At 41.7% G+C, this 23,425-nt stretch overlaps 1 protein-coding gene across 4 annotated transcripts in view; it reads left to right on the top strand.

Moving 5' to 3' along the window:
• The window catches only part of GALNT17 (polypeptide N-acetylgalactosaminyltransferase 17), a 361,062-nt gene that overhangs the window by 268,907 nt on the left and 68,730 nt on the right, over positions 1–23,425 (top strand). For all 4 annotated transcript variants that reach the window (XM_034420811.3, XM_060693186.2, XM_087889549.1 and 1 more), the window contains one exon: positions 4,870–4,987. In XM_034420811.3, coding sequence (XP_034276702.1) covers positions 4,870–4,987 — 118 coding nt within the window. The remainder of the gene's footprint in view (positions 1–4,869; positions 4,988–23,425) is intronic.

Raw genomic sequence — 23,425 nt, forward strand, 5'->3', positions numbered from 1 at the left:
GCAGGGAGGCCTGCTAGGCCCAAACAGGGTGCGGGAGGTGCAGTGTTCCACCCATGGACCGTTTTTGGGGCCAGCAGTCTGCAGGGAGACCTGCTAAACCCAAAATGGGGGGCGGGGGTCGCACATGCATACATGGGGGGGAGGGGGAGCGTGGCGGAGCATGTGCGCATGCGCGGGGGCAGGGAGAATGTGGGGGGGTCTTGCGTGCATCCGTAGGGGGAAGCATTACAATATGGGTGCCAGCACGTGCGTGCACTGGCACACGCGTGCACACTTTTGGCACACAACGAGAAAAAGGTTAGCCATCACTATATACCTATACCATTTCAGACAGTCTCTTCTTAAAAAACCTCCAGGGATGAGGCACCCACAACTTCTGAAGGCAAGCTGTTCCACTGGTTAATGCTTCTCACTGTTAGGAAGTTTTTCCTTAATTCCAGACTGATTCTCTCCTTGATTAGTTTCCATCCATTATTTCTTGTCTTGCCTTCTGGTGCTTTGGAAAATAAGTTGACCCCTTCCTCTTTGTGACAGCCCCTCAAATACTGGGATCCTGCTATCATGTCACCCCAGTCCTTCTTTTCTCTAGACTAGCCATACCCAATTCCTGCAACCATTCTTCATATGTTTTGGTCTCCAGTCCCTTAATCATCTTAGTTGCTCTTCTCTCCACTTTTTCCAAAATCTCAACCTCACAACAAATGGAGACTCTGGATGATGGGTCTTCCAGCAAAGAACTGTGAATTTATTCTTAAAAGAATAAGTTCTTTTATCCTTTGCCTGTAGCGAGTAGTATACATTCTTTTCCCTGTCATCTTAGCCTTTCTTTGACCTATTCAGTTGCTGGGACAAATGTGATTTGCCGCAGGGCAACTGACCGGAACATGCTTGTAAACGAGTTGCAATCCTTAAATCTCTATCTGATCTGATTTTGATGAATTGCTTCCCAGTCCTAGGCATCGGTGTATGATGTTATCATACTGCCAGTCGCAAACTCTGTTTTTCCATTCCCAGCGCAGGCAGCCTTTGACTTACAATAATTTCTTTAGCAACTATTTGCGAGTCAATGGTACTGAGAAAAGTGACTTAAAACCGGTACTCACACTAGAACAGTTGCAGCATCCTCATGGTCACATGATCAAAATTTGGACGCTTGGCAACTGGCATGTATTTAAGATAACTTTTATTGTCATTTTTTTAATTGTGAGCACACTGGCCCACATTAAAAATGAAATTCTGCTGCCTGCTCTCAAATGAAAGTATGTATCTACCCATATACTTACATAACACAGTTATATACATGTCATACACACATATCCTGTTTCCCTGAAAATAAGACATATCCTGAAAATAAGACCTAGCATATTTTACGTGTGTGCCTAATATAAGCCCTGCTCCAAAAATAAGCCCTATTTAAGAGCCTGACCAGCCCACCGCCTGTCCATTCTGGTTGCTTGTGATGCTGCAGCCACAAGGTGAGGTGGGGTGGAGCTGCCTCATGCGCCCCGCACTGTCTTACCTCAGGGTCCCTGCAGTCAGGCCATCCATGCCCCAACTGTTGTGGTCCGCCAGCAGCCTGCGGAGCTGGCAGCGGAGTCAGACAGTGAGGAGGCTGGGGAGGACAATGGGCCAGTCCTGGAGTCTGGGGAAGGTTCAGACAAGGGCTCTGCATTGGAGGCAGAGATGAGGCCAGGGCTATCTGGGAGCGATGCGCAGACTCCGGAGCCTCCAGAGGCGGGCAGCAGAGAGGCAGAGGAACAGGAGGAGCCTGATCCTAGTGCATGCATGCGCAGAGCTGCCGGAAGGCAAGAGCAGCTAAAGCGAAAGGGACAACTCGGGAGTAAGGCCAGGAGATGATTGGCCACTCCCATAAGGCTTAAAAGAGCAGCAACGAGCCGTTGAGTTCTTTGTAGAAAAGCAACATTGATTCCTGTGCTTCTTGTCAGCATTTCTTGAACTTTGTGGGTTTTTTGCCAAGAAAAGCCTTTGGCAGGTTGCCAAAGACATCAAAGGTTGGTGATATGGCTGACAGACTGGTTATTAAGAATTTTGTTTTGAACTAAGTTGAGAATAAATTAATTCTCAGCTGTTTAATAAAATAAGTTTGTTGAGGACTGAATTGTGTTTGGTAATCACTACTTGGGCCTCGGTTACAACAAGCAGCTACAAGCCATAATAGACATGGGTAATGAGGAACGAGCCGGGTCGGTTACAAGATCATGGGCAAAACAACAAATGAAGTTGTTTGATATATCAAATGTGCCTGTGAGGTAAAGGAGTGGTGGTTTGTGGGAAGGGGCCGGAGAGAATCCCGTTAAAGCAATATCTGACAGTTCAGCATCATTCCCTGGGGATGGGCAGCCCAAGCAATGCATGATAGGGGAGGAAGCAACAGGAGCTAAGCCTCCATCGATTACATGTCTGAAGTAGAAACGACAGCGCTAATTATAGGTGGGAAATGGGAGGATGGGTCTATCATGCGTGCAATGGCCAAATTGATCAGTGATGCATAAAGGCGAATATCTCTTCAATGTTAGTTTTTGCACTCTGACGATGTTAGCAATGGCTGACGAAAGCTAAGTGGATAATATATATTTTTTTCAATGATGCTGTAACTTTGAATGGTCATTAAAGAAACTGTTCTAAGTCAAGGACTACCTGTATATGCGACTCTGTGCTCCTGAAGGAAACGCAGGGTAGAAATCAAACAAATCATTTGATTCAGTCCACATCCTCTTGATACCGTTAAAAGATGCACCTGTGAGTGTGCAGAAGGGCATACTGGCTCAGCGGTTCCATTCAATGCATCAAATTAATTGGGTGTCCAGTTCAAAAGGATGACTCGAGCGAATCAGAGCTTCATCCAGACCTAGTAAATTGTTAGCGTGTTGGTGTCTAAGTTAATCTTTGAACAACAAAAGAGACCGTTGACAAAAATTGGGGCTCATGAGCATTAGCTTTCTGGAAGCTTGATATCCACCGAGCATGAAAAGAAATATCGTCAGGATAACAGTAGTAGAACAAAAGAATCAATTACTCACAGTAGATTAAAAGAATGAGGTGGGGGAAGGAGCTGGGAAGGTAAATTTGGAATTTGTAGGCATATCACAGCTAAATACAAAATAGCTGATATGATGGAGCCTGTCAGTTACAAAGCACAGTAGTTATTTGAAAGCCAACTGGTCAACTCGTTGTCATCTCAAGACCTTCAGGAACAAACTGTCCAGTGGTGGGTTCTTCCCGGTTCAGCCCAGTTCGGCCAAGCCGGTAGCGGTGACGACATGACGTCACTGAACCAGTTCTCTTTGTTTGGGAGTTGGGCCCTCCCACCCCTACCCCCCCGCATTATTCTTACCTTTTATTTGGCCCCATCCCCAATTTTTCGCTACCTCCCGAGTCCCAGCTGATCAGCTAGAAGGAAAAAAACTGTTTAAACTCTTGCCATGGGGCTTCAAAGGGCCGCCCTACAGCTGATCAGTGTTAAAAGGCAGTGTGGTGGTAGACTAGTGCACTCGAAAAACAAATGGGTAGACTGGTGCCTCCAAAAACAAATGGGTAGACTAGGGCCTCCAAAAACAAATAGGTAGACCAGTGCCTCCAAAAACAAATGAGTAGACTGGTGCCTCCAAAAACAAATGAGTAGACTGGTGCCTCCAAAAACAAATAGGTAGACCAGTGCCTCCAAAAACAAATGGGTAGACTGATGCCTCCAAAAACAAATGGGTAGACTGATGCCTCCAAAAACAAATGAGTAGACCAGTGCCTCCAAAACAAATGAGTAGACCAGAACGCTCCAAGAACAATGGGTACACCGATACAGCTCTGCAAGCAGTTAAAAGCCTGGTAGACCAGTACCTCTGCTAAATCCTAAAGAATTGTCACATGACCATCAAACGATGCCCACAAAATAATGCCCACAGAACCAGTAGTAAAAAATTTTAGAACCCACCCCTGAAACTGTCCCATCCAGATTTAATTTTGTCTTTTCCTGGGTTGGATACTCTTCAAAACAGAGGATTGAGCTCTAAGAAATCTTCAGAGCGTTCTCGTGGCATCTCCGTCAACCCCAGAGGCATCCTCACAAATAGAGATACTGTTAAAAGCCGGTGCATTGTCCATTCCTTTTTTTTTTAATTAGAAGAATGTAATTAGATTAATTAAAAGAACCTTAAGTAGATTTTTTCCCAAATTAGCAGGGAGCATCTTATGCACCAAAGGAGGAGGTCTGCAGGCACATGGATGCTCACAACCATTAGATTACCTAATTTAATCTGATTTGCTGATTTAAACTTCTATCACAACAGGTGTTCTATTGTGATGGCACAGTGGTTAAAATGCAGTATTGCAGGCTAATTCTGCCAACTGCCAGCAGTTTTATTCTGACTGGCTCAAGGTTGACTCAGCCTTCCATCCTTTTGAGGTCGGTAAAATGAGGACCCAGATAGTTGGGGGCAATGTGTTGACTCTATAAACTGCTTAGAGAAGGCTGTAAAGCACTGTGAAGCAATATATAAGTCTAAGGTCTATTGCTAGAACAATTAGACCTCTATCTCTTGGGAAAGATAACAATAGCAATAACACTTAGACTTATATACTGCTTTACAGTGCTTTATAGCCCTCTCTAAGCAGTTTACACAGTCAGCATATTGCCTCCAGAAATTTGGCTCCTCATTTTACCCACCTTGGAAGGCTGGAAGGCTGAGTCAACCTTGAACCTGGTGAGATTCGAATTGCCAAATTGCAGGCAGCCAGCAGGCAGCAGAAGTAGCCTGCAATACTGCACTCTAACCACTGCGCCACTGTGGCTCAAGATATAATCAAACCACAATAACAAAGCACTTCCTTACTTCTCTTCTATTTATTCCTCAGGACGCCAGCTATGATTGGATGTTCTTTTGTGGTGAACCGGAAGTTCTTTGGGGAAATCGGTCTTCTCGATCCAGGGATGGACGTTTATGGTGGAGAGAACATTGAGCTTGGAATTAAGGTTGGTGAGATGATTACAACAAAGTGATTCTTCTTCCTGAGGTAGCTTAGTAAGAGCTTGTAAATTGAAATCTGATTCTAGTTACTAAGTCTGCATTACTATTAATCTTCTCATCGTTCCTATCACCCATCTCCTCCCATTTAAAACTGTACGACTATAACCTTGTTGCTGGTATCCTTACGATTTATATTGACTGTTTCCTAATATGATTTGATTGCTTATTTGTTCCTTATGACTATCATTAAGTATTGTACCTTATGCTTCTTGACAAATGTATCTTTTCTTTTTATGTACACCAAGAGCGTAGGCACCAAGACAAATCTCTTGTGTGTCCAATCACACTCGGCCAATAAAGAATTCTATTCTAGTCTATTCTTCCTCCTGGATCATCCTTTTCGTAAATAAGTGGCTTCTTTCCTTAAACAAATATTAAGTCTTGCCTCCTAGTGTTTCAATGTTTAATATAGCTTTAAAATAAAAGGATGGTGTTTTTCCCCAAATTGATTCTCAAGAGTCACATAAGCTTCAGTCCTAAACCTCCCAATGAAATTGATAGTGTTTCTGCATAAATACACATTGTTGATATATACATGTGAACATCTCTAGAGAAATATTAGCTGGTATCAAGTTCTGTCTGAGATCAAATCAGTATCGTTCTCTAAATCGTAGGAATTAATTAGCTATCACTCCGAAGAAGTAAAAGATAATAAATGTTCACTGTTTTCGTCGCTCTGAATCTAAGGTTCACTTTAGTCTTCTAGAAGATTTCTGTGTTCTGCTAATCAGAAAAGCCCAATTAGATTTCTTTGAGCACTCAGGGGTATGATTAGAAAGTACATTCTCCCTTCCATCCCACGTATTGGTGAGCAACTGGTGAGACCTTTTGCACACCTCAAGGAGAAATAAACAGATTAGAAATTTGTTTCATTTAAAATGTTTTTATTTCATCTGTTGTGCATCATCCCTGAAGACTGTACTATGCAGCAACACACTGCGATATTGTGGCACTATGCAGACAATCCCTTGTAAGCAGTATATGGGAGTAACTCATTTTTGGGGGGGGTGGGAGGTGGGGATTGTTCAAGTTATTTATGGTTCAAGTCATTGAACCGTAAGTTAAACAAATGAGCTCGGTCTGCATTCGCAGTCGCAAACAAATTAACTAAGGTTAGCAGTATAAAATGAATCTATTGTTTGATTGCTCCTGTGAGATCCTTACTTGACCTTCTACCAACACAGCCAAGCTAATGTTATTGCCCAGATCCTGTTGCAATCATGGTTTTTATTTCTTTACTCATCCTTGTTTCTTCCTCTTTCTTCTGTCCAATCTGTTGCTAGGGACTGATGTACTTTGATTGACATACTACTAGAGTGACTAGATGGAGTAGGCAGCCATAGAAACTAATAAATATATACAAGAACATACTTTAATATAAACATGTATTACAGTGGTGGGTTCCTTCCGGTTCGGCCCAGTTCGGCCGAGACGGTAGCGGTGACGATATGATATCACTGAACTGGTTCTCTTTGTTCAGGAGCTGGGCTCTCCCACCCACCCACCCACCGCATTATTCTTACCTTTTATTTGGCCCCGCCCCCAATCTATTTGCTGCCTCCCGAGTCCCAGCTGGCTAGAAGGGAAAAAACTGTTTAAACTCTTGCCGCGGGGCTTCAAAGGGCCGCCCTACAGCTGATCAGTGTTAAAAGGCAGTGTGGTGGTAGACCAGTGCACTCGAAAAACAAATGGGTAGACCAGTGCCTCCAAAAACAAATGAGTAGACCGGTGCCTCCAAAAACAAATGAGTAGACCGGTGCCTCCAAAAACAAATGGGTAGACCGGTGCCTCCAAAAACAAATGAGTAGACCAGAACGCTCCAAGAACAAATGGGTAGACCGGTACAGCTCTGCAAGCAGTTAAAAGCCTGGTAGACGAGTACCTCTGCTAAATCCTAAAGAATTGTCACATGACCATCAAACCACGCCCACAAAATAAGCCACGCCCACAGAACCGGTAGTAAAAGAATTTAGAACCCACCCCTGGTGTATTACTATCAGAATCAGGGATGGTATTTACTTACCTCCGCTACCGGTTTGCAAATGTGAGCACGCATGTGCGCTCACTCATTTCGCTCGCGTACACCACCTCCGCATATGCGCAGAACCTTCTGCACATGCCCAGAGCATCAAAAACGGGATGTGATGACGTCTGGGTGGGTAGGTGCTGCAGCTGCTGCTACCAGCTGGCCCGAACTGAATAGAACTGGCTGAATCCCACCACTGATCAGAATGATATAGATTTGATGACTGTAAGAATATGATTAGATTTTTTTTTAATCAAGTTTTATTGGTTTTTTTCTCCCCTAACAGCCCCCCACATATTTTATGAAACAGAGTATTGACCATATCGTATCGTATTGTATCATATCATATACAACTTGTCATATCCAAATATATTTTACTTAGTTACAATTTCTGCCAAAGTGTTCTTTTTCCATATTTTTTTAATCAAATCTTAATATTCTATTCTTATTTCTATAAACAGCATCTTCTTTTGCCCTCAAATTCTATTTTCTCCGTTTTTAATCATATATATTCTCTTTTAATTTTTAATAATTCATTTTTTATCCTAATATATTTAAACATGTTCGGGGATGCCTTTCTTCCTGTTCATCTTTTTTGTTTTACAGCAATCTTTCTTCTCTTTCTCTTCCTCTCCCTCCCTTCTTTTATCCTTCCTACCTACTTCTTCCCTCCTCTCCTACTCCTTCTCTACTTCCACTTCCTTTCTCCCCCTCATCCTTTCTCCCCCCATCTAACCTTCTCTCCTACTCTTATTTCCCTTTCCTTTCTTCCTCTCCTCTTCCCTTTCTTCTATTCCTCTCTCTCATTCTCCCTTCCTTCAAGATTAGATTAGTTTTGTATGTCTAAATAATATTGTGATTGGTATTAGAATTGTGTATTGAAACATTGAATAATGAAATAATGAATTATGTATCTTAATACAAATAGATGCAAAGTCTTTCTTTCCTTCCTTCCTTCTTTCCTTCTTTCCTTCTTCCTTCCTTTCCTTTCCTTTCCTTTCCTTTCCTTTCCTTTCCTTTCCTTTCCTTTCCTTTCCTTTCCTTTCCTCCTCCTCCTCCTCCTCCTTCTCTCTCCCTCCCTCCCTCTCTCTCTCTCTCTCTCTCTCTCTCTCTCTCTCTCTCTCTCCATAATGTTATAATGGAGAACATAAGGATCCTTATTAATATTCGACCTGTTCACTGTTTGACATGTTCACTGAAGAGAAAGAGTAGGGAAGCACATTACACATTATAATCACTTAACTTCATGTATGCGCCAATGATGTTACCTAATTTGGTAATGAAACTTCTGCAAGAAAATAACGAAGCTCGGAAAGCACCAAGTATCCCACAGTTCCATCCGAGCTACTAATATTCTCTTCTATTGCAACATTACAATCATCATCAGTTTAAGTAAGCAACTATCACACAGAAGAATGGGAGGGGGGGAGTTCTTAATACAGAGAATACGATTTTGAAGCTAATGGGCTTGAAGGCCAGATAGCTGCCTTAGGAGACTTTTCTTGATAGTAAGAGCTGTTCAATAATAGAAACAGCTTCCTTGACAGCCATCTATAGCCTCCTGTGCGATCTGATATCATTAGATGACACTATTACAACCACACTATTACAACTAGTGCCCATGAATGCGATCTGTGGCTAATTACACCCCATTTGCACCCTAGGAAATAAACTTCCCAATCATGCTATCAATGCAGCAGCATTCATCTTCAGTGGCATGAGTTTTACTGATTTTTTTTTCCCACCCGTAAAATAAGCCAAATGAATGCCACCCACTTCCCCACACCAGCCTCTGCTGCTTTCAAACTTACTCCCACCCGGCAGGCTGAAAATGAGTTCAGGCCTTGCAAGCAACAGTGGTTATCTCTCTTTAGCAGCAATTAAAATGTCAAGCTAATCTTCTAGGTCATAAATCGAGTTTAAGTTCTGTAGATTTAAGTTTTGTTACCAAGCAGGCTGTGAACAGGGCCAGGCAACGAGAGATCGTACAGGTAGTCCTTGTTCAGCTACCATAGTCGGGACTGGTAACTTGGTCGTTAAGTGAAGCAGTCAATAAGTGAAACTGCGACTGTGTTTAGGATCTGTTTCCCTTTGACTATCATTAAGTGTTGTACCTTATGATTCTTTTTTTAAAAAAAGGTTTTTTATTAATCATTCAAAATTAAAAACACCGGACATAGATATGACATCACTGGTTCTAAATATGTTATGTATAAATAACGTATAAGGTTAAAGAATTATATTATAATATTAACTTTAACATAATTTGTATTAGTTTAATGTGTTGTACCTTATGATTCTTGACGAACATATCTTTTCTTTTATATACACCGAGAGCGTATGCACCAAGACAAATTCCTTGTGTGTCCAATCACACTTGGCCAATAAAGAATTCTATTCTGTTCTGTTCTATTCTATTCTATTCTATTCTATTCTATTCTATTCTATTCTATTCTATTCTATTCTATTCTATTCTATTCTATCTTATCGATAGAAGAGAATATTTATAGTTCAGGGTTGAGCTGTGGAATCTCTCTGAGCTTGATTCTTTTCTTGCAGATTTCATTACCATGGTGCATTGATGATGTTACCTAGTTTGGTAATGTCTGCAAGAAAACCACCAAGCACTTAGAGAGCACTTAGAATCTTATTTCAGCTTTCCTTTGCTTTACAGATCTGCAACGGTTGTAAATGCAAGGATTGGTGGCGAAGTCACTTTTTCATCACCATCATAACTGTGAATGGTTGCTAAATGAGGCAGTTGTTAAGCAAGGACTAGCTGTAGTCCAGATAGGTAGGGTACAGTGTTTGGAAGCAACCTGACAATAACAAAGGTTTCACAAGAGGAATTGTCAGAAGCCATTCTCCAGGCTTATTTGAGAACTCAATTACAATTTCCCCTTGGCTTTCTGCCTCTTTAAGGTGCTAGTATCTAGCCAGGTTAGGTGGAGAAAGCTTCTGGAGACCCTTCCATATCTTGGTGGGATCTGATATACTGTATTTTTCGGAGTATAAGACATACTTCCCCCCCCCCTAAAAGTGGCTGAAAATTTGGGTGCATCTTATACGCCGAATGTAGCCCTGCCCACCCTTCGGCCCCCACCCTTCGGCCTCCGTGCATCCTCTTCCTGGCTGCAGAGTTTGTCACAGACAATGGCCTGCGTTTTTGGGCTCCACGCCTCGTGTTTTCATCCTCCAAACGCTCCGTTTGAGAGCTGTTCAAGGCTGTGGGGATTGCCAAAGCACATCGCCGTCAATTGCCACCTCTGCGCATCGTGTTTCAGGCTATGCGCATCGCGTTTTCGGCTTCTGCATGCCCCGTTTTGAACAGCTCTCAAACAAAGTGTTTGGAGGCTGAAAACGCAAGGCACAGAGCCCAAAATGGCAACTCGGAACAGCTGCTGCCTTGTCTTAACTACTTCTGCACTTCGCCTGCTTGACTCACTGGAGCTCCCTCTGACGATCAGCTGTGCTTTTGAAGCTGCTTATCAGCCCCAACGTGGTGCGTGTGAGTGAAGCGATTGTGCGTGCACGTGCACTCACAACCAGGAACTAATGTGCTGAAGCTGACCAGGCTAAGGACACTAGCCAGATGAATGCCTGGTAGGCAGAGGCAGATTTTTTCCCCCCCTATTTTCCTCCCCAAAAACTAAGGTGCATCTTATACTCCGGAGCATCTTATACGCTGAAAAATACGGTACTTGGTTCCAGGCTCCACTTTTTCACTGATGAGCATGTCACCACTGGGAGTCTTCCTTCAATTTCCTTCAACTCCTTTTCTGCTCCTTCTGTTCTTCTTCAGCTTCTGTTGAGGATTCAGGAGAAAAAGCCACAAGGAGAAGAGATTGAGAGATGAGATTGGTTGGTTTTAGTGTGCTGTGGGCACATGGTGGTTGTGATTTTCTTTGAATTTGATTTAATGCGATTTATATACTTGGTCATTCTTGTTTGTAAAGCTTAGGATATGATGTGAAGCAAGACAAATCCATTTTTAATAAATCAGGGTCAAGCTAACCATGACTTAGCACAGTGTGTAAATTTCATCAGGTATTAAAGACAGAGAGCAATCAATGTTAACAAGATAAACGGAGAACTCAGACTTGGTGGATAGCTTTAATGCAAAGGAGCTGCACTGCAAGAGATCTTAGGATGGAGATATTTCAGCTTGACTTGGTCTCTTTTCCAAAGCAGAAAATGCCATGGTGTGGCAATAATTTTCAGTCCTCTTCCATCAGCCTCTAAAAGGCTCCAAATGTTAGAAATGGTTTAACTAACAAAGAGCAAAGAAAAAAAAAATCCCAAATGGTACTTCCTATTTTTAACTCCCAATTTATCATTAAACTGATGACAATGCATAGGTCGCTGCTTCAAGAATAGGCAAAGTGAAATCTAAGGGAGGCCAAATCAAGGTATTTGCAAGCCATGTTGATTTTAGATTTGCATTCATTCATAAACATGCCTAGTTCTAGTTCTGCGATGTTTTGTGTTTAAAAAAAAACAACAATCTCATAATGTATATATTTTCTGTGAAGTCCTTGGCATTCTCTGAGCTTGGTTGTTTGCTTGCAGACGTTTTGCCAGCCAACTAGGTAACACCATCAATGCTAATGAATGTGGGGTTTGCCCCCTACAGTTTCCCTGTTGAAACTATGGTTAACTCCATCCATATTAATATATCTTTATGTATTTCTAAAGATATGGAATCTAGATGCATTAATTTGTATGTCCATTTGGTGGTGGTGATTGGTTTTTCTTGAGTGCAAAATAAAGTCTCCTATAAGTCAAGCTTAGGACGATGCAGTGGCTCAGCGGTTAAGATGCTGGGCTTGTCAGTTGGAAAGCCTGCAGCCCAGATTCGAGACCAGAGCAACACAAGATGGGGTGAGCTCCCATCCTCACCTCAATTCCTGCCAACCTAACAGTTCAAAAACATGCAAATGAAAGTAGATAAATAGGCACCACTTCGGTGGGAAGGTAACAGGGCTCTGTGACATCATGCTGGCCATAGGACCACAGAAATGTCTTCAGACAGTGCTGGCTCAATGGCCTTAAAATGAAGATGAGCACTGTCCCCTACATCAGCAATGGCTAGTAGAGTAAAATCTGCAGGAATTCCTTTACCTTTTTTTTTTTTTATAAGTACGACTCTGTATTGACCCATTCATGAAGTTTTCTTGGCAAAATTTCTCCCTTAAATTTCACAGTCTAGCATAGGAAAATCCCAGGGCATCCCCAGCCCTGGGATTTTCTGGTGCTCTCCTATCTAACTATTAATCAGATCCAACCCAGCTATGCTTTTGAAGTTCCTGCCCATTGTATTTTGCGTGGACACATATATTGCAATATATAGGTAAATGCAAAATTTGAACAGCAAACCAAACTGCGTATTAGCTTGGTAAGTAGAGGTGAGAGCAATCCATTTGGAAATATAAACCAAATAAATCCACAGATGAGTGATGAAATTCAATTTTTTTTACTACTGGTTCCATGGGCGTGCCCTGGTGGGCATGGTGTGGCTTGGTGGGCGTGGCAGGGGAAGGATACTGCAAAATCTCCATTTCCACCCCATTCCAGGGGAGGGATACTACAAAATCCCCATTCCCTCCCCACTCCTGGGGGAAGGATATTGCAAAATCTCCATTCCCACCCTACTCTGGGACCAGCCAGAGGTGGTATTTTCCGGTTCTCCGAACTACTTAAAATTTCCACTACTGGGTCTCCAAACTATTCAAAATTTCTGCTACCAGTTCTCCAGAACCTGTCAGAACCTGCTGGATTTCACTCCTGCCACAGATGAACATCCCAGTCGGAAAGGCAGTTATGAAGTTGTAGTAACTTTGGTGAGCTGGAAACACCACAAGCATTTTCTATGATCCTTAATTTGCTACGAAAAGGAGGCATGGAAAACCCATTTTTAAAATGTGTCAAGTGTGGGTTGTGTAGACATACAAATAGCACAGCTCTTTTTGAGCTGCAGTATAAGGGGGGAAAAATGTTATGGGATAGACACGGCTTGTCTTGTTAGATCTGATGCAGACTATCTATCTTTCTGCCAGGAGTTGGAAAGTGTTTTATTACTGTGCAATCTCAAAGGTTACTGTGAATCACTAACAATAAAAAGCACACTCCAAAGCTCGGAAAATGTCAGCGGTTCAGTTTGTAGTATTTGCTTATTCCGAGGTGCCTTGATGCTGCTTCAATAAACTCTTGCCAATCTCAGCCCACAGTCTCCCATGTAAATTCTGAAGGGAATTTGATGCCAGCTGTTTAGCCCGATTGTGAAAAACAGATATGACAGGCACAAACAACCAGAGCCACACATGCAGAGTTTAATATAACTACTTTATTGTGTTCTGCCTATAATGCAAGAATCTCCTCAGACTGGAAACCTTCCCTTAGAAACAAATAGACAAGGCCCCAAGGAACTGGTAGCTACTTCATTGTTTTAGCAAATGTTTAATGTTATAGATGATTATCCCTTGTGTATTGGTGGTTTCTGTACACTGTACACTGCCCAGAACAGAGATGGATTTCAGTAGGTTCTGACCAGTTCTGGAGAACTGGTAGTGGAAATTTTGAGTAGTTCGGAGAAATACCACCTCTGACTGGTCCCTCCCCATCTATTCTTTGCCTCCTGAGTCCCAGCTGATCGGGAGGAAATGGGGATTTTGCAATAACCTTCCCCTGCAGTGGGGAGGGAATGGAGATTTTACAGTATCCTTTCCCTGCCACGCCCACCAAGCCACACCCACAGAACCAGTAGTAAAAAATTTTGAAACCCACCACTGGCCCAGAATGATATCGTTTGAATGGGGAGGGGCATGTAAGTGCTTCAAATAAATAAATAAACAAGCAAGCAAACAAATGGATGAGGTGAAATAATAAATTGTAGAGTTTAGAAGAGCCCATACAGTTAGAATAATTAACCAGTGGAACAACTTGCCTCTAGAAGTTGTGAGTGCTCCATCACTGGAGGTTTTTAAGAAGAGATTGGACAGCTATTTTCCTGGAAGGGTATACAGTCTGCTGCTTGAACAGGGGGTTGGACTGGAAGATCTTCAAAGTCCCTTCCAACTTTGTTATTCTGTTGGCTAGTCCACTGCTTCTCAATCTCAACAGCTTTAAGATCAGGGGTGGGTTCTAAATTTTTACTACCGGTTCTGTGGGCGTGGCTTATTTTATGGGTGTGGCTTGGAGGTCATGTGACTAGGTGGGCGTGGCTAGCTGGTCAGAGTCATTTCTGGAAGGTCCTCACACTTACGACCAGTCCTCGCACTTACGACCTGACTCATTTGTTTGCTTTTAACACTGATCAGCTGTAGGACGGCCCTTTGAAGCCCCAGGCAAGTGTTTAAACAGTTTTTTCCCTCTAGTCATCAGCTGGGACTCAGGAGGCAGCAATAGTTTGGGGATGGGACCAAATAAAAGGTAAGAATAACGTGGGGGGTGGGGGAGAACCGATTCGGTGATGTCATATCGTCACCGCTACCGGCTCGGCCGAACCGGACCAAACCGGGAGGAACCCACCACTGTTTCAGATGATAAGACTTCCTCAGAAATCCCAGCCAGCAAGTAACAGGAATTACAACAATAAGATATCTAATGAAGTAATTAAGACAAAAATGACTATTTTATTTTAAAAAAGCAGTATTTTTGCTCAATCTTTCTAATTAAAAAAAAATTGCCTGATTTTTTTGGGTTTTTTTCTGACTCTGACACATACAATCTCACAACTGAGCCTACGACAGTAATCTGAGGCGATTTTGCAATTGTCACATGAGTTCAGACAGGCCTTTGGTGCTGTCAGGGAAAGCAGCCAAATCTCTCAAGATTTCACAGTTTAAAAATGCTTAGGAGCATTTCCCTCCCCACCCCCCAATCAATAGGAGATGGGAAACTGTTAAACAGTGTGAAGAATGCTGTGTTGCTAAGCCTGCGTTGAGACTTTAATCCTTCATAGAATATTTTCTTTCATTAAATATGACTTACAGTATGAATTTAAAAATCACTTTCCTCTCTTCTCTTTATCGGAGAATAAGTGGGGGAATTGTACTTTCAGACTTGCAAGACTGATGTCAGCATTACCAGATAGACCAGACAGGAAACGTGAATAGATGAACAAATTCTACTTTATTTGTGAAAGCTGTATTAACAGAATCTCTTGCGAATCTGAAAGAAAATTTCTCCTACGGTCTGAGAAACTAGGGAGGGTCTTTTCTGAGCCTCTTGCCCTGCCCATTGTGGCAACCAAAACTGGATGCAGTATTCCAAGTGTGGACTTAACAGTGCAGTATAAAGCAGTACTAACGCTTAGATTAGAGATTAGAGATTAGAGATTAGAGATTAGAGATTAGAGATCAGAGATCAGAGATTAGAGATTAGAGATTAGAGATTAGAGATTAGAGATTAGAGATTAGAGATTAGAGATTAGAGATTAGAGATTAGAGATTAGAGATTAGATTAGATTAGATTAGATTAGATCAGAGAGTTGGAAGGGACCTTGTAAGGTCATCTAGTCCAACCCACCATCCAAGCAGGAGACCCTACACCATTTCCGACAAATGGCAGTCAAGTCTCTTCTTGAAAGCTTCCAATAATGAAGCTCCCACAACTTCTAAAGGCAAAGCTGTTCCATTGGTTGATTGTTGTCACTGTCAGAAAATTTCTCCTTATTTCTAGGTTGAATCTCTCCTTGATCACTTTCCATCTATTATTCCTTGTCTGGCCTTTGGGTGTCTTGGAAAATAGCTTGACCCCTTCCTCTCTGTAACAGCCCCTCAAATATTGGAACACAAGTACTGTAGACTAGCCATGCTCAGTTCCTGTAACCGTTCTTCATATGTTTTAGTCTCCAGTCCCCTAATCATCCTCTTCTCTGCACTTTTTCTAGAGTCTCAACAACTTTTTTATAGTATGGTGACCAAAACTGGATGCAGTATTCTAGATGTGGTCTTACTAAGGCTTTATAGAGTGGCATTAATACCTCACTTGATCTTGATTGTATCCCTTTGTTAATGCAGTTTAGGATTGCATTGGCTTTTTTGGCTGCTGCTGCACATTGCTGGCTCATATTTAACTGGTCGTCCACTAAGACTCCAAAATCCCTCACTTCACGTGATCTTGATACTTGATACCTGATATCAGACCTTGTTATGTAATTTTGGGATGATTCGTGTCATGATATCATCAAGCATTACTATTTTGGTAGCCCTGTAGCTTGCCACTTTTTCCTGGCCACTTTTTACAGAGGCACGATTGAGAGCGTTTTAATGAACTGCATCACTGTTTGGTTTGGTGGCAGCAGTGCCTCAGATAGAAAGTCCATACAGAGAGTGATAAGGACAGCTGAGAAGATTATAGGAAGCTGGCTTCCCATTATTCATGTGCTTCGAGCTCAAAGCATTGTTAGAGACCCCACACCCTACACTTTATGATCTGTTTCTGTTGCTCCCTTCTGGGAGGAGGTTTCGAAGTATTTCTAGCAGGACTACCAGATTCTGTAACAGCTTTGTTCTCTATGTCATCCATCTGGTAAACTCGCAAGATTTGTTTCTCTCGCCATGTACATGTATACATCCAAACTAAACTGTGTTGTTTCTCCATGTCATATAATATAAGTGGGTACATGCATAATTTTGTATGTATATATGTATGCATGCATGCATGCATGTATGTATGTATTTATTTATCTTGTCATGGTGGAGACCCTTTGAGAGCTATATGCAACAAAATTTCATTTTAATGTATGCCGATTAGTGTACATTCACAGTGACAATAAAGTTAGTCTAAGTCTTCTAAGTCTAAGACTACAGATGCTGCTGAGCTCCAAGTTAAAAAATTCCCACATTAAAAGTTTTACAAAACAGATATTAACAATAATAATTGTACAAACAATGGGGGTGTCTGGTGTGCTGCTGTGAAAATGCATTTTACATTTTACAGTTTAGAATTCTTTGGCTCGGTGGGGATAAACATTTAATTTGCATACTAAAACTGTTTTTCTGGGTTCATGTAATATACTGTATTGAACCATGAACTAATTCCAAAGATGGGGTTGCCCTAAACCTGTGATGGCGAACCTATGGCATGTGTGCCAGAGGTGGCATGCAGAGCCCTCTCTGCTGGCACGCGCACTGTTGCCCCAGGTCAGATCTCCATGGCGTTTCTTTCGTGAGTTTCTGTTTTCCAGCAAACGACAAAAAAGAAGCTCATGAAAGAAAAAGATCTTATCTCTTGCCGCATTGCCGGTGTTGGGATGCCCTGCCTCCTGCTAGCCAGCTGGTCTTCGGGTCTCTGCTGCGCATTTCTGCATGTCCATGCATGTCATCGCATGCACATGTTTGCGTGCATGCACCTTTCAGTCTGGGCATGGTGCGCGCATGCAGTTTGGGCACTCGTTGTCTAAAAGGTTCGCCATCACTGCCCTAAACCATCAAAACCAACCTCCAAAACCTAAGCAAAAACCAGACAAGAATAAAGTCATTTGATCGATCTTTAATCAACTAGATTATTTGACTTTGTGAACACTCCCTTTCTGTCTCTCTTTCTCTCTCTCTCTTAAATTCACACATATTGTTGCTTCCCTATTAAGCAGGAACTAACCACAGATTAACATCCCAAGTATGGGATTCAAGAGGAGCAAGGAAGAATATTTGTTGTGCATTCAGGGCTGGTAATTTTTCCAGATGCACATTAGCTGAGTTAAGGACCAGATAAAGTAAACATGTATTTTGCATTTTCCCAGATAAAATAGTTTTAATGACTGCTGTGAGCAATGTTGCGCATGATATCCATCGCTGATTTCGTTCCTTCACAGACTCTGTTAGTGATGCTCTGGGGGTATTTGAACAGCTGCTTGCTCTGTTGGGGAATTGGTTTCTGTGCACACACAGACACACAACACACAACTAGGTTTATTGCTCAGGAACACATGCGCACACACGCACAAACATACATTCGGTTTTGGAAAAAATATGGCATGATTAAAATGCTTGATCATCATGTCCAACTTTCATCCCAAACTTCTTGATAAAATTCAAAATTCATTTTATTTCCCAGGTACAATGCAGCTTGAAAAGACAATAGAAAAAAGAAAGAAAGAAAAGGATTCTCTATAATGAATGAGCCAAAATAAAAAATAAAGCTAGGCTGAAATTTTCAGCCCAATATCCTACTCCACATTTTATTCAAATAATAATTTTCCCCCCTCTGCTTCTTTTCCTTGGTGCAATCCTGGCTATTTCCTGTTGTGGTATTCATCTCCAACTAGAGTTGCAAACAGGGGCATTGTTGTGTTTCTGTGTCTGTCTCTGTGTATTTGTGTTGGGTTGTGTGTTTGTGTTTGTCAATTGCTGAAGTGCCACTGCATTTTTAAATGTATTACAACGCATGTAAAAATAATGATGAGCCTTCAGTTCCACAGCTGCGGCCACTGTCTTCCCCAGGTAGTCCTCATTTAGCGACTGCTTTGTTTGGCAATCGTTCACAGTTACGATGGAGTTGAAGAAGTGTTAAAAGTATTTTAACTTTTAACATTTAAAAGTATTTAACTATTTCGCGACCAATCCTCACATTTGCAGATCTGTAATCAGAGGGAAGGCAAAGTAAGATCGTTAAGTACAATCACAGTTTCATGCAGCAACTACTTAACTTTGTTTATTTCTTTATGTGTCACATTTCTGAATCACCCTTCACCCCCAAAGAGATGGGTGATTGATGATCAAGTTGCTGGTCCCAATTATGATTGCTAAATGAAATCTGGTCAGCTTTCTCCTGTAAAATTTCCCTCCCCACTTGCTTCTCAAAGCCTCCCCAATTTCAATGCCTCCCCAATTTTACTTTTCAATGACACAGTAAAATATTACACTCTGTATCCTGGATGGGTACCATTCTTCCTTTCCCCAACCCTCAGCCCCTCACATCCTTCTGAACTGTCCTCACAACAGGATTTGATAATAGTTGAAGTATGTTTAACTTGATTGTATAGGGGACCATGATATGATTCTGTATCAGTTGTAATCTCTTTTAGATTTTAATTCTCATCTGACTTGAATTAAGCACTGTAATAGCAGAAATGTTCCTTCTGAAATATCTCAGGTTTTCCCTGAAATATCTCAGGGTTTTCACTAATAGTTCACTACACTATTATAATAATAAAAAAGAAATATATTGAGGTTGGTGCTATTGCTTTTCCTTTCCTTTCCTTTCCTTTCCTTTCCTTTCCTTTCCTTTCCTTTCCTTTCCTTTCCTTTCCTTTCCTTTCCTTTCCTTTCCTTTCCTTTCCTCCTCCCCTTTCACTTCCCCTTTCTCTACCCCTCCTCTCTCCTCCCTCCCTCCCTCCCTCCCTCCTTTCTTTCTTCCTTCCTTTCCCTTTCCCTTTCCCTTTCCCTTTCCCTTTCCCTTTCCCTTTCTCTCTCTCTCCCTCCCTCCCTCTCTCTCTCTCTCTCTCTCTCTCTCTCTCTCTCTCTCTCTCTCTCCTAAGCAGTCCCATTCTTCCCTCTTTTTGATTGAACTAAGCCTGACTTTCTATAATTCAAATAAGTGGAACACTTTTTTAAAGCTTTTACAGAATTCAAGTCCTACTAGGGGCAATACACTGATGTTATCAGAGTTAGGGGCAGAATTTTCTTCTTTTTAAAAAATGTCTCTTCTCTCCTTCCTTCTTCTCCTTACCTTGTGCGTGTATTTCATTTCTTTAAGCCAATGAATCATCAGTCTTGGACACTTAATGCATCTCTTTTATTACTCCTTAGTTTTGTTCCCCTGAGATTCTTAACCCAGCCGACCACAATCCCACTCAGATCTCTTTCCTTGTTATTCTGGCAGCATATAAACTTAGTAACTAAGTTAAAAGTCTTCATTCAGAGACTTGTCAATTTTCTAGAGGAAGTACCTAATATCTCAAGAGCCTTTGTAGCGGGAGAGCACAGATAAACCTTCACAACATCAGCAGCTCTTATGTATTGTTCAAGCAGGCGGTAACGGTTGTAGAAATAATGGGAAGGAAGAATGAGAAAATCAATCTCCTCAAAATACATGCAATATTCATCTCCTATTCTCACTGGGTTTTTTTTTTTAACCACACATTCAGCCACAGTAGAAATCTTTGTAGCAAGATTCTAACTTCTTTCTTAAGGAAATATGCAGAGCCAATTCTCCAACCTGCTCACTTGCAGAAAAGAAAGCATACAGGTAGTTATCAGAATAACAGAGTTGGAAGGGACCGAGGAGGTTTTGTTGTTGTTGTTAGTTGCAAAGTTGTGTCCGACCCATCGTGACCCCATCGACAACGTTCCTCCAAGCCTTCCTTTCCTCTACCATCCTCTGGAGTCCATTTAAACTCAGGCTGACTGCTTCAGTGACTCCATCCAGCCACCTTGTCCCCTTCTTCTTTTGCCCTCAATCTTGCCCAGCACTAGGCTCTTCTCCAGGGAGTCCTTCCTTCTCATCAGGTGGCCAAAGTATTTGAGTTTCACCTTCAGGATCTGGCCTTCTAAAGAGCAGTCAGGGTTGATCTCCTCTAGGACTGACTGGTTTGATCGCCTTGCAGTCCAAGGGACTCGCAGGAGTCTTCTCCAGCACCAGAGTTCAAAGGCCTCAATTCTTTGGAGCTCAGCCTTTCTTTTGGTCCAACTTTCACAGCCATACACTGTAACTGGGAAAACCATAGCCTTGACTATATGCATTTTTGTTGTCAGGGTGATATCTCTGCTTTTTAGTAACTTAAGAGGGGTTATCTAGGCCAACCCCCTGCTCAAGCAGTAGACCTTAAACCATTCCAAACAAGTGGCTGTCTAGGTCTTCTTAAAAACCTCCAGTGTGGGAGCACCCAAGACTTCCAGAGGCAAGCTGTTCTACCAATTAGTTGTTCTCACCGACATAAAATTTCTCCTTAGTTCTCATTCAGTTCTCTCCTTGATAAGTTTCCATCCGTTACTTCTTCTCCTGCCCTCAGGTGCTTTGGTCGACCTCCTCTTCTTTGTGACAATCCCTCTAATATTGGAAGACTGCTATCATGGTCCTTCCCTTCTTTAAATTAGACATACCTAGTTTCCCCAATCACTCATCATATGGCTTAACCTCCACACACACCCAGTCATCTTTGTTGTTGTTCTCTGCACTCAGTATTACCACATTTTGGAATGGAAACATTTGATGATATGCAACAAAGCTTCCAAGAAAGGACTGGAAGATGACAGCAACATTTATTAGAGAAGAACTGTAGCCAACAGAAATACAAAGCGTCATGGAGAATAACTTTGCAGAGGAGATCACTGATCAACTGTCTGGAGCAGAGAGGGAAGGGTTTATTTAACAGAATAACAGAGTTGGAAAGGATCTTGGAGGTGTTCTAATCCAACCCCATGCTCAAGCAGGAGAGCCTACAGTATACCATTCACTAGAAATGGATGTCCAAACTCTTCTTAAAAGCCTCCAGTGATTGAGCACCCACAACTTCTGAAGGCAACTTCTGTTCCACTATTCATTGTTCTCACTGTTACCAAATTTCTTCCCAGTTCAAAATTGCTTCTCTCCTTGATTAGTTTCCATCCATTGTTTCTTGCCTTGCCTTCCGGTGCTTTGGAAAATAGGTTGACCTCCTCTTCTTTGTGGAAAAGGCTAGCTGCCTTTGAATTAGGTTGGTTGGTGCAGGGTTAGCATGGCCAAATTGGGAGAGGGGGAGTTATAAGTTATAAGTCATAAGTTTATTTGTCAAGCATATATAAGATAACAGGTAAAAGTATAAACATAATTTAAATATATAAAAAGAGTAAGTAAAAAGAAGTATTAGGACAGGGACGGTAGGCACGCTGGTGCACTTATGCACGCCCCTTACAGACCTCTTAGGAATAGGGTGAGGTCAACAGTAGACAGTTTAAGGTTAAAGTTTTGGGGGTTTGGGGAAGAAACTACAGAGTCAGGTAGTGCATTCCAGGCATTGACCACTCTGTTACTGAAGTCATATTTTCTGCAGTCGAGTTTGGAACGGTTTACCTTGAGTTTGTATCTATTATTTGCTCGTGCATTGTTGTGGTTGAAGCTGAAGTAGTCATTGACAGGAAGGACATTGTGGCAGATAATTTTATGTATTATGCTTAGGTCAGACTGAAGTCGGCGTAGTTCTAAGTTGTCTAAGCCCAAAATTTGGAGTCTGGTGGCATAAGGTATTTTATTGCGGTTAGAGGAATGGAGGACTCTTCTTGTAAAATATCTCTGGACTCTCTCAGTTGTATTTATGTCCAATATGCAGTGCGGGTTCCAGACAGATGAGCTGTATTCAAGAATTGGTCTAGCAAATGTTTTGTATGCTCTAGTTAGTAGTACAACATTACCAGAGAAGAAGCTATGCAAGATTAAGTTAACAACTCTTAATGACTTTTTGACAATGTTTTTACAGTGGGCTCTGGCACTTAGATCTTTAGAAATGAGTACTCCAAGGTCCTTGACAGAGTGAGGGTCGTCTACAAGGTCATGTCCATCTAATTTGTATTTTATATTTTGATTTTTTTTTTTGCCAATGTGCAAGACAGAGCATTTGTTGGTTGAGATTTGAAGTTGCTACTTGTTAGACCAATCTGACACATAGGGAAGGTCTTTTTGAAGGGTAGTTGCATTGTCGGTGGTGTTGAATAGTTTAACATCATCAGCAAAGAGAACACAGTTGCTTTTAATATGATCACAAAGGTCATTTATGTAAAGTATGAAGAGTGTTGGACCTAAAACACTGCCTTGGGGAACACCACTATTAACATGTACAGGATTTGATAGAGCACTTTCTATTTTGACCACTTGTTGTCTATTTGACAGGAAGGCAGCTATCCATATATGTAGGAGTACAGAAATGCCATAGGATTTTAGTTTTAGAAGTAGTTTGTCTTGTACCACTGAATCAAAAGCTTTACAGAAGTCTATGTAAACTGCGTCTATTGCTTTGCCCTGATCGAGACGTGTAGTCCATATGTTTTTGCAATGTAGTAGTTGTAGATTACAGGATAATTTTTTTCTGAAACCTAATTGTTTGTTATCTGTAGGTTCAGAGCCCCGAGGCTATGAAAATTACATAATGGAACGTTTTCTGTTTTGTCCTTCATTAGAGGAAGGTGATTGCACAATATAGGCTCTTTCCAAGGCCCATTCATAAGTCCAGAAATTTGCATAATGGTTAAAAAAAAAGACATAGTAAATGGACCTGAAAAGACGCCTCATGCCTGATAATTAGTACTAAAAGGAATTCTTGCTCTGGATCTGCCACTTTGCAAGATAAGAAAAACGGAAATAATTCTACACAATCAAAACAATTAGTTTTGATCGTGTCCTGTCACCCAGAACATTCTGCTTGTCCAAACCACCCCTGACT

This window comes from Pantherophis guttatus, chromosome 1 (genome assembly GCF_059756535.1).
Source record: "Pantherophis guttatus breed Tessera chromosome 1, ASM5975653v1, whole genome shotgun sequence".
Lineage (NCBI taxonomy): Eukaryota > Metazoa > Chordata > Lepidosauria > Squamata > Colubridae > Pantherophis > Pantherophis guttatus.